General features: G+C 31.5%; 2 protein-coding genes across 2 annotated transcripts; one reads left to right on the top strand and one right to left on the bottom strand.

Annotated features, from left to right (window-relative positions):
• The first annotated feature begins 2,201 nt into the window (after window positions 1-2,201).
• On the top strand, window positions 2,202-6,480 carry LOC125874613 (E3 ubiquitin-protein ligase CHIP). The gene is made up of 8 exons (XM_049555527.1): window positions 2,202-2,546; window positions 2,654-2,721; window positions 2,806-2,869; window positions 3,612-3,683; window positions 5,392-5,525; window positions 5,633-5,786; window positions 5,878-5,988; window positions 6,076-6,480. The coding sequence occupies exons 1-8, from the start codon at window positions 2,442-2,444 to the stop codon at window positions 6,199-6,201; spliced, it is 834 nt and encodes a 277-aa protein (XP_049411484.1). The 5' UTR covers window positions 2,202-2,441; the 3' UTR covers window positions 6,202-6,480.
• A 3,395-nt stretch (window positions 6,481-9,875) lies between these two features.
• Window positions 9,876-11,213, bottom strand: LOC125874208 (uncharacterized). The gene has a single exon (XM_049555052.1). It carries the CDS (start codon window positions 10,809-10,811, stop codon window positions 9,918-9,920), a length of 894 nt encoding a protein of 297 aa, XP_049411009.1. The 5' UTR covers window positions 10,812-11,213; the 3' UTR covers window positions 9,876-9,917.
• Window positions 11,214-12,693: the final 1,480 nt, after the last annotated feature.

Below are 12,693 nucleotides of genomic sequence, written 5' to 3'. Positions count from 1 at the left end.
TTTTGCAGAGATGCTGAATTTTGGGGATTTGATATTTATATAAGGGAAGGAAATCGTTTCACTTATATAACTGATAATATTATTGTAAATAAAAATACTACTCCATATAGAAATATAGTTTAATTGGTAATAATAGGTTTATTAGTATTAATAATTTGGTTGTATAAATATTTTTTGCGGAATTTAGATACCAGAGAAAGATTCAAAGATTTCACTTAGAAAATTAAATTTTATCCAATAACGAATTCATGAATTTGAGTGTCATTGGTTAGAAACAAAATATTAAACGAAATTTAGAGTCTAAAGATTGAATAATGTAAAAATATTTAACATAATTCGATCAAAATAATTAGACGAAAAATTTCCTCATGTAAACCTTAAAAAGGGTGCTGGGCCGTGGGCCTATAATTATAGTCCGACTTGGCATGAGTCAACATGCTGTAAATTTCCAATGAAATGTCAAGAGGACGGAGGTATGACTTCTAATTTCCAATGAAATGTCAATCTTCAAGTCAAACGTTTTTAAAAAAATATTTTTATATATATTCTATTATTATGTTATCGAAAAAAGTTTTAAATGAATTTTAGAGAAAAAAGTGATATACAAAGGGAATGGATAAAGAGAAAAAATAATGTTTAGGATTGGGTAAAGAGTAAAAATGATGTTTAGTATTTGCAACGAACTAATGGTCGTGTGATTCTGCTAAATAAGAATATTTTTATCTAAATGAGATAGATAGGAGTAACATTTAGATTTAAATTATGAAAATGTGAATTAGACATTATCTTTCACGACTAGAAATATAATCACTAGCTACTTGTTTTTAATGATTAAACCGTTTCAAGTGGACAGTCAGTCGATTCAGTAAATTAAAAGAAAAATTTAATATCCTAACATTAACCTCTTAATTTTACTAAGGGTCTGTTTGGAAAGTCACTTGGTAATTGGAATTGGTGTAATTACTAGGATAGTAATTACCAGCTCAGTAATTACACTATCTAGCAATTACACTGACATGTTTGGTTGCCACAGTGTAATTGTAATTACACATGTCTTGTTTGGATGTCACAGTGTAATTACACATGTTCTGTTTGGATGCACAATTGCAATTGTAAAATTATAATAAATTTTAAAAATAAAAAATTAATTATTTAAAATTTATATTAGACAAATAAGAAACTTTATAAATGACATTAAATTAAATATTTAAGATATATATTCTTTTTTGAAAATATATTAATTAATAAACATATTTTCTGTAACTAATATTATGAAAAAATAATTGATTTATATTTTTTCAAATTAATATATTTCAATGAATTGATTGTAACAACTAAAAGTATGAAGTTTTTATGAATATCGTGAAATACATGTTTGATAAAAAGAATAAAATATAAATAAAATGTCATAAATTATTAAATATTTGACAAAAATATAATCTATCAAGTCTAATTAAAAAATGACGTGCAATGTAAATTCAATATTACTAAAACAAATGAAACTGAAAATATAACATACGTTATAAATTTAAAATAAAAAATTTAACATAATACTCTTATAACAAATTTCAACATAGCAATAAATATGATTTATTTTTATTTTTTCTTAATAAAGAAAACGTAAGTCTATAACCTTACTTAACAATAAATTCTATTTTAATTTAAAAATAGAATACTAATAAAATTATGCTAATGAGAAAATAAGCATGACATAAAGAAATAGATAATATGAGAAAATTACATAGAATCACGTAAAGTAAGGTTGAGAACAAGAAGAAAATGAAAAATAATAATATAAAATAAAAAATAAAAAATAAAAAATAAAAAATAAACTTTTACAAATTTTTAGAATAATAAAAATAAAAAAAGAACTTAAAATAATAGAAGTAAAAAAATTTAAAACAAAAAAATAAAAATAGAAAAAAAAAAAGAAATTAAAAAGTAATCAGGTTATAATTACCAGCAATTCACAATCTGTGCCTGTGAATTGTAGTGTAATTACCCCTGCCAATTACACTAATTGCCTGCTGACCAAGAATTACATATCCTTTCAAACAGGACAAAACATTGTAATTACACCAAATTTAATTACCATGTATCCTTCCAAACAGGCCTAAGTATTTTTTATGAATAGAAAAGGAGGTGGTTTAGTGTGGCCCCAATGAGGTTGCACAGTTAACAATTTATCGTATTTCGGCGCACCATCGCATACGCTTCCAATTTTCTGCTCCTTCAGCACATTTGCTCTTGAAATTTCACAGACCATCCTTCTCCCGCCCCTCTCCGCCCCGCCGCGCTACTTTTTCAATTTTCCGACCTTTCATCCTGTTTTTCTAAAACAAATTTCATGTATATATAGAGGGTAACAATTGCTTACAGAGATTCCAAGAACTCGCGGTTGTTTCAAGATCGAAGAGAAAAGAAAAAACAGAGAAGGAGAAATGGCATCAATCGTGGGTTCGAAGCAAGCGGAACAACTAAAGCAAGATGGGAACCATTATTTTCAGAAGAATCGGTTTGGGGCTGCCATTGATGCTTATACCGAGGTATTTTTTATTGTTAGTGTTAGGTCAAAATGGATTGATATTTCTCTTTTTCTAATTTTTCTTAATTTTATAGGATATTTGATTCTACTGATTGCTTTGTTTTCTAGGCAATTACTTTGTGCCCTAATGTTCCGATATATTGGACCAATCGTGCTCTATGTCATCGGAGGCGGAAGTATGTGTTTCTTCGATCTCTTTTTGTTCGGTTTGATGGTATGTTTGTAGATGTGTTTGCAGTATTGTGATTGTTGATTTATAGTGACTGGAGAAGAGTGGAGGAAGATTGCAGGAAGGCGATTCAGCTCGATCATAATTCTGTAAAGGTATGAAACATTGTGATATTTAGCTTGCATGCTCCTTTTTCCAATGTTGTGTTTTCATATAAGTGCTCTATCGAGCTGAAGGTCTATTGAAAATAGTCTCTCGCATTGACAACGTAGGGGTAAGGTTGTGCACAGACCACCCTCCCTGTACTATATTTGTGGGATTACAGAGGATTTGTTGTTGTTGCTTTTATCAAGGTTGACTTAGATGTGTTTCAGTGTATCACCAAATTTAGTTTGTTTTTCTCATGGATGTTGAAAACCCTCATGGTCATAACTAGTTTGAAGAGGGAAAAATGGAAATATGAAATCTTAAATGTTCCATCTGTGCACCCCGGGATTAGTCGGGGCTCAAAGAGACTCGGACACCCGGTGCAAATCAAAAAAAAAAATAAAAAATGTTCCATCGGAGAAATAGTTTGCCGAGAGAGCAGTTACTGTAATAGGATCACTACAAAAAAAACTTGAATATGGTATTCTTGCTAGTTGTACAGATTAATGCAAAGATAATCTGGAGTTTTAATGATGTAAATCCTGGAGATTGTTGATTTGTTAACTATTATTGATAAATTCAAAGTTTTAGGAGAATAATATAGCATGATAGAACATCCACATAATCAAAGTTGAATACTTCTATAGAATCTCTGTTTCTTATCTGCTGAATTTATGGTCTTAGTTGGTGTTGCTAGAAATTGTTTTTTCCCTACAGATAATAACATAAGAGTGATTTCTGGGTAAACAGGCCCACTATTATCTTGGTCTTGCATTGCTACAAAAGGAACAATATGCTGAAGGTGTGAGAGAATTGGAAAAGGTATGCATCGTCTCTTACAGATGTTTAAATATTTGTCTTCCAAGTGTCCATACATCACATAGGTGCTCCACACTTCTGTGGCTGTGTCTCTCTGCGGTGTCTAATCTGTATCCAAACAACTTCATCTGTTTGCAAGTTTAGGCTGCAGCCCTAAATGTTTATGAAAATGATGACGTGACAAGGGAGGTCTTTTCCCCCCTTATAATTTGGTCAGTCATTATGCATTCTTACTTTTGCTATCATTATTTCCTCTTTTATGCTCTTACTAAATTAATACGAATGCAATTCTATAATTAGGGACGTATTGCGGTTGCTATTGTCACTGCTCATTCCTCGATATTTATAACATATGAAAGTTAGCAAGCTTGATTGTCGGAAAACAAGTTTCTGAACCTTTTATCATTTCGTTTTTTTATTTTCTGACTCTGTATTTTCCATAAAAGTGTCTTAGGTTCAAATCTTAACTAAAACTGATCTAATATCACCTTTATGTTTCGAGCTTAGTAATCATGTACTGTAATTCCAATGTGCTGTTTCTAGCTTGCTTCTGACGAACATCTTGGTCTTAACCATGTATACTCTTATTAGAAACAACACTAGCATCTTTCATATGTGTAATTGGATCATCTTAATGGTGAACTAATCTAAGCGTGGCTCTTTGAAGTTTTAGGAAAATAGATGTTAGGTGAGGTGCAAGAGCTAAATGAACACGTATTTATGCTAGAATAATTGGTTTAGTGTTCTTTTGTTTTGATAATGATGGTGTCCAAGCTAGCTTGTGCGCACTTAAACTATTTCACCGGATATCTACTATCTCCCACTAGCACATACACCAAGTAACTCTGCCTAACAAGGTTTAAGCATATCAGAAGAAATCCCAGTGATTTCTTTTGGGGTGGCTGTATGTTTGTTTTTAACTGTGATAGTTCTCTGGATGACATATTTTGGAATTTACATATTATGAAAATGCATTGTCAAAGTAAATCTTAGTTCAGTGGAGGAGAGGTGAGCTTACTGGGAAAATGTTAAGCTCAGTTCACATTTCTTTTTCAAGGGTGAGATCACACACAGCTTGAAGAAATGTTGATGTTAAGGATGTAGTTATTCCTAGTTGATGGCAAGTATAACTAATGAATTTATTCCTCTTACCTATTTTGAATGAATGAATTCCTCAAGAAGCATTATCAGATAATTTGTTTGGTAACTGTTTGTTTGTAGTGGCAAATCTATGTGCTCGTTGTTGGTTGCTCTTACTAGTAGTAACTGGAAAGAGCGGTTTCAATACCTGGAGATATCAAAATAAAATTTCAAGCCAAAACTTTCTTTAAGTTTTTTTTTTTTTTTTTGAGTTCAATCCACCAAGTGTGAACCATAGGTTGCAAGTGTTCCTAAGGAACAATTTAAACCCGTGAAACAACTGAATTCTTGTAAGGCTAATGCTTCCAGGCTTGGGGTCTGGCTTTGACTTCAATAATCACAGACTTACCTACTCGAAGCTCAAATTACAATAATGTATGTCAGAACATGTTAATTAGCATACTGCCATCATTGTGTTCAATTCAAATCTTCTTTTAAGTACTGGATAAACCTATCAATGATCATTTTTTCTTTTGATGATTGCTGAATTATTTTAGTTGAAATGATGATTTTAGGGAAGTTTGCTCTGCTTAATTATGATGATACAGTTCTCTTCTATGTATCCTGTCAGGCATTAGACCTTGGAAGAGGTGCGAATCCAGGAAGATATATTGTTGAAGAGATCTGGGAAGAGCTTGCTAAAGCAAAGTACATGGAGTGGGAGCATGAATCTACAAGGCGCTCCTGGGAGCTTCAGAACTTGAAGTAATGGCTCTTCTAATGTTGCCTATAAATTTCTGTTACTTTTGTTGGATTGTTATACCAACTATATAGGTTGTCTCCCCATAATTTTTCTTGTGTATGCGCCTCAGAGAATCCTGTGAGTCAGCTCTCAAGGAGACACATATGCTTGACAGTTCTCAGACAGAAGGGCTCAAAGATGAAAACTCAACAGCGCTTTTGAAGCAACTGGAAGCTCTAGGTGAGGTTTTCATGAAAGCTGCAGCAGATGATATTCCAACTGAGGTGAGCATTCAAGCAATTATCATGTTAGTCAATTCTCCCTTTTGTAAGCAAGTATGTTGTATTAACCTTTGACACTTAACAAAATTCCTAGGTTCCTGATTACTTGTGTTGTAAAATTACTCTTGATATTTTTCGTGACCCTGTAATTACTCCGAGTGGGTTTACATATGAGCGGGCTGTGATCCTTGAGCATTTGCAAAAGGTAAATTTGTTTCTCCTCCCTCATTTCATCTTTGTTTTCCATTGGATTTGTTAATTTATGTTCCTTATCCTGTGCTTGGCAATTTAGGTGGGCAATTTTGATCCAATCACAAGAGAACCACTTTTGCCGTCCCAGTTGGTGCCAAACCTGGCCATAAAAGAATCTGTGCGGGCATTTTTGTGTAGGCATGGCTGGGCATACAGGATACAGTAAATTTTTCGTTGGGCATACAGGACACATGTCCTTGGTGGTGCTAGTGAAACCAAGAACAGAGCCAGAGGGGCGGGAGGACGCATCTTTTGGTGGTAGTCCTATGGCTAACTGCTTCCAATATGATTCAATATTAACATGGTTTCCTGTGTAATTCATGTTAACCTCAGTTGTACAGTGTAGTCCTTTTGTACATTAATTGTACAGCAAACCATCACGAGTTTTTTGTAAGATGTTACAGTGATATACTGTTGATCAAATGAAACAATAGTTTTTTTGATAAAGCTAGCTTTTGTGTGAAGAATTTGAAAAACTTAAACTAGCTTCTGACTTAATTTTGCAACATGTTCACCATCAATATAGGCACAAAAGGGGAGAGATAAAGCTACACTCTATACCCCAATGACCAAGAATGAAGTGGATGGAGAATCATGAGGTCTCTCACATTCAAATTTTATTGGAGGCAAAAATATTAGGTGATTCTCGTATGTCTTAGGCTTGGTGGATAGGGTTACTCAATACTTGTGTTGGAAGGTAGTAGGTTCCGCTTGAAATTTTCGAGGTGCATGCAGTTTGGCTCTGTACACCACCAATGTAATAAAACAATTACTCCCTGACATTTTGTGTCTGTTATTAACTCAACTCCAGCAGTTAACCCTTTCCACATTGATTCCAATTTACTTTGAAAACAAAGCCTCAACTCAATGTCCGGCGTATCTCAGTTTACTTAGACAATTCACTATCCATGAGTAGTCCTTCTACGTTTAAGACATCAAAATATCGAACCATGAATGAAGAAAGAAAGGCATGAGAGAAAGCATATTGACTAGTGATTGTGAGACCTCAATTCTTAACATGACAAGAAAGGAACTGATTTTTTTTTCTTTTAAAAAAAGAATGAATTTTTTATCTGTAAGCATAAATTGATGCAACAATAAATAAAATTAAAGAAACAACACGTTTATTATCAATTAGAAATAAACCACAACAAGGAGACAAGTGGCACTTTTATTCCACTTTTGCCACATGCAAGGAGGTATCCACCAACAAATAAATAAATAAATTAAGAAACAATATTTATATCTTGAACAGAAGCAATACAGCTATCTCTATACAAATTGTGAAAGGGCATAAACGTATTGGTACTGAGTATTCACATCAAATCAATAAAACTATTCATGATCAAGTAATATAATGAAGTGGAAAAATAGTACATTCAAATACAAAATACATATTGATTCAACTAGACATTGGAGCCCGTGCTAGCACGGGCCCAATATGTATCATTTTTTGTTTCAATTTATGTGACAAAAACAAAATTAAAAAGTTAATCAAATTTTAATATTTTTAAAATAGTTTAAATTTTTAATTATTGTTAACTATGGTAAAAAAAAATTTATGTCTTTTAACATTCTAAATTGGTAATTATTGTTGTATGATTTGTAATATCTTTTACGCAATTTTGAAATAATAAAGGTTATTTCTTCTTTCTCAATTTATGTGGTACTAATAAAATTTGGAGATTGAATCAATTTTTTTTGTCTTTAAAATATTATATTGTTAATTACTGTAAATTATTGTACTTTCTAAGTAATTTTCAAATAATATATATTATTTCATTTGTCCAATTTATGCGTCACCGATAAAATTTGAAGAGTTAATCAGATCTTTTACATATTTTTATATCTTTTGAATATTTAAGTAAATAATTATTGTAATTTATAATATTTTATACAATTATTTTTAAAAAATTAAACAACAAACAAAACGAATTCATCATAGGAAAATTACCACAGCATCCTTGAATACATCAATAATGGGTCCCACTTTTTGTTTAAAAAAATATGCATATTGGGAGGATATTTTTGTCCAAAGTGAAAATAGAATAAGTATAAAGCATTAAAGTGTTTTAAAATTTTAAATTGTTTATTCTTATTGTATGATTTGTAATACTTTTACGCCATTTTCAAATAATAGAGGTCATTTCTTCTTTCTCAATTCATGTAGTACTAAAAAAAAATTGAGATTCAATCAAATTTTTTTGTCTTTGAAATATTTCTAGCTGTTAATTACTGTAATTTATAGTATTTTCTAAGAAATTTCAAATAATATATATTATTTCATTTGTCCCAATTTATGTGTCACCAGTAAAATTTGAAGAGTCAATCAGATCTTTTATATATTTTTATATCTTTTAAATATCTAAGTAATTAATTATTGTGATTCATAATATTTTGTTGAATTATTTAGTATAGTAAAATAAATTTAAAAGAAACAAACAAAACGAATTCATCATAGGAAATTACCAAAGCATCCTTCAATACATCAATAATGGGTCTGACTTTTTGTTTTTAAGAAATTGCACATTCGAAGGATATTTTTGTCCAAAATGGAAATATTGTGTAAAAAATGTGTATTTATTGTGATTTTGAATGTTTTGTGGGGTAATAGGACGCACGCAAAGTTAAGGTGTCTTTTTGAAAATCTGGGACAACTTCAAGTATCACTTAATGTTTTTTCTCAAAATCTAATTTACTTTCGTAAAGTATGTGTCAGATCAAAATTTAACAAATTCAAAAGGAATGAGTAACAAAAAGCTCATACAATGACATATTTATTACATAACTAAATAATAAATATGTAACTAAAAATCTTGTTAGCTTTTGGTTGAAAGTTATCAAGATAGTTACAATGATAATTATATTGTAACTTATTATATATAGATATAAATATCTGATCCAAGTAAATTTTTACTCAAAAGAATGCAACTTGTAAATAAATAAACAAAAAATAAAGCGTCATAAAGTCCTTACATTTTGACCCTTTACGTAACCCAAACCCTCAAAAAAGAAAGAAAGAAAGAGAGGCTATAAGAACTTTAGTAAGGGCACTTTGAGCTTCTACAAATACCCTAAAGTCAAGCCTACAAAGAACAAACAAATCTTCTTGAAAGGCCAAAATATATTAAAATAAATATTATTGCCCTATCGGATCTCTTGAAAAACACATTATCCATTCAACAAACCTTTTTTTATATATATATTAAATATTTCCTCCAACTCAGTCTTATTAAATACTGTACTGATATAAGCCACTTGTCCTCAATATTAACTTTTTTTTAATCATTCAATGTCCAAATGTCCAAACTTACTTATTTGATCAATTAAGATTTGTCAGATTAACGACACTTTTACTATTGAAAAATGGCAATATGAATGAATCTGAATTTTCAATAATTCAAAATTTTAAAGCAATGAGTAAGGTGGTTCAGGATATTATTTTTCATAATATAATAACGGACAAGTGTATGTTCCACCAAATACTGCGTCGTCAACCCGTCGATATCGTATTTTAATATTTTTAATCAAGCCGTCCGAATTTTGAAACTGGATTTTCCATGTTGTCAACGACGCTGCCTGCTCTGACTACTGAATTTATCTTATAAAAAATGCTCCTTGCCCATATCTATGGCACGTGAAATCTTAACTAGGCTATGTATGCACACAATGTGCATTCATCGCGTTACACATTGCAAATAAACAATCACAATTTAATAATAATAACATGTTCAGTATATTCGAGACGAACTCATTGGCTTTTCAAATGTTACATTCAATCAAATACATGTACTTGTAATATGAGATGAAACAGAAAAATAAATAAATGGATCTATTACTTTATTTTCAAAATTTGATTAATTATTGCTATCTTTTGTCTAATTATCTAGTACGAGTTGTCGCGGGAAACAACAGGCAGCTGTTCACGGCGGTAGTGTGAAACCCGACGGTCCGGCATTTTACCGCATTTGTCTCCTTTGACGGTGACAACCATGCCCGCGAGTTCGCCGTCGGTATGATGTTTGTTGTTCTTTTGTACGAACTGAACCATTTGTTCTGCATGAACCGGTGTTTCCTCCATGGCGGAAACGTGAGGCCTCTGCTTTTCAACGATCGTCTCGCCGCATTGCTCATTGCTCTTAAAATCTGCTTTAGTTCTTCATTTTTCCCAACGAAAATATTCGGCAATGACTGTAATAACCGTTCGTACTGAATCGTCGGCCTCGCGATTTCGAACTCTGCTTTAAAATCGAGATCGATGAAGTAGCGAGTAGTGATCCGATTGGCGGAATCCGATTTCGTTATGTCAATAAACTCATAATTACCGGCAGCAAGTCCACCGGAACTCTCCCATTTCGTCTTACAAACCGCCGCATTGTAACCGAAATTCCTCAGGTACGCCATTACATTCCTCTGGAGCATCGATTTATTCGATTTAAAGCACGAAAACACTTCCAATCCCTTCGCAACACAAGATACAATCACATTACGAAACAAATCGAGATCGCTGCAGAAAACAGGGCTCGGCATTATCCCAATCCTGTCAATTGAATCACACATTGATACATCAAGCTCAGAATCTGAATCGTTCTCCGGAATTTCATCTCCGGCATTATTTTCCAAATCACCGAAAACGAGATCGGAGAAACTAGGAGAAGCAACATTATCATCATCGGCATGAGCACTGTGTTCACTGCCGCTGCTGCCAACAATCCGAGCCTTCATTTTTTCGTCTAACGGGTCAGTAACTCTCTTCATTCTGCTAAAACCAGACATTTTTTTTTCCCTTCAATTTTTAGTAAACCACAATTAATTCGTTGTGCTTATTAAAAGAGCTATTTGACACAAGAATATTCGAATAAAAACTAGAATTCGAAACAGAAAAAAAAAATTGAGGAGTGAGTAATGCTTTTATAAGGGTTTGAAAACAACAGAATGAGTCATTGATAAAAAAGGATATACTTAGGAAAATTCTGGTAATTAATTGAATGGCTTAATTAGATAGGTAAGTGTAGGGGCATAGGGGGTACATATGACTCTTCAGAAAATCGAAAAGGTAAACACTAAAAAATAATTATTGGCTGCATGGAATTGGATTAAGATGGGAAAACGTGTTTTTGGGAGCTTCTATTTTAAACTAATCGAAAATAACTATCGCGATTTTAAGTTAATATATATATATATATATAGATGATTTGGAACAAAGAAATGTGTACTATGAACAATATGGATAAGATCATAACAAAAATGTCAAATAAGCTAAGAATTCAAAGTTTCTCTCCGTCCTCTAAAATCGAAGATTTGAAATATTGACAATGTCACGACTAGTGGTATATTATGGTATATGGCTGGTTTAATTTATATTGAAGGATAGTTGTTATGACTTGGGTTACAAGATAGTGAGCTGTAGAAAATCTTGAGCTAATTTTGGAAATACATTTGCCTTTTGTCCTTAGAATATAAAACTACAAAACTGACTCTGTATACACATTGATTATGCATTAAAGCTGCCATGGATTCGATAGTCGATGCCAAACTTTGCGGCCAAGCAAGATTGTATAGTTGCCACATAAGCATTAGGTCATTTTTTAAAAAAAATCTTTTTCGATTTAAATTGAATATGTAATTGTCTTTGTTAGAGTTAGAGAGTATATAGAACTTTGAATTTAATCGAATTCAATATCGGATTCGGAATTGGATGGGAAATTAAAGAAGGGTCAATTTTTTGTTCTTTTGCATTAGGTCCAAGTATTGCCTTTTTTGAAATGATTTTAAATTGGCCATGGGACAAATTAAATACCTAATAAGTGAAAATAATACCTTCAATTCATAAATCTCTCTACCTAATTGTCCAACTGTTCTCACTTTATTTGTTTCCAAATAAACGTCATGGAGGCCTATTTAGAGCATGTTTGATGAGCTTATAGCTTTTGACTTACAAGTTAATCTCCATAAATTAGTAATTTTAACTTATGACTTTCGATTTATTTGGCTTTAAACAAGTATTTAAAAGGATTTTAAAGGAAAGTATTTAAAAGTTATTTTCATTTAAAATATTTAAAACAAGTCAATCTAAACAAACTCTTAGCCTTTTCGTTGTGTATATACACTTTTAAGTTTTCATTAACACGCTAATGCTATGGATGTGCTGACTGCTTTTAATCGCTCTATCACTTCATCCATGTACCATGATTCCAATTTCCAAAACGAACCTGTTTGGATTAGCTAAATTAAGTATTTCATATGTCCTAATTTATATGAGATATCTTTCCTTTTGCGTCTATCTAAAAAGTGTCATCTTTCCATAATATTCTTTCCGTTCAATAATAGTTGTCCACTATATTATTTTGGTATGTCTAATAATACTTGTCCATTTTATGAAATCAATGGATAATTTTTACATTTAGTTTCTAATTTACCCTTATCATTAATATAGTTATTCCTCCGTTCTATTTTTCAAGACATTATATTTATTATATTCAAAGAGTAATATAGTAAAATTACCCTTATATTTATAGTTTCTTAAGAAGTGTGCAAAATTAATAATAGCCAAGTATTGTTGAACAGAAGTAGTAATGAGACGAACATGATAGACTATAGGCAACAATTTTATAATTTTATATTTAATATCATTACCCGTAAGCTTCCCTTCATTTTT

This window comes from Solanum stenotomum, chromosome 8, assembly GCF_019186545.1.
Source record: "Solanum stenotomum isolate F172 chromosome 8, ASM1918654v1, whole genome shotgun sequence".
NCBI lineage: Eukaryota > Viridiplantae > Streptophyta > Magnoliopsida > Solanales > Solanaceae > Solanum > Solanum stenotomum.
The sequence above is the reverse complement of the archived record's forward strand: the minus strand, read 5'-3'. Positions and strand labels throughout refer to the sequence as shown.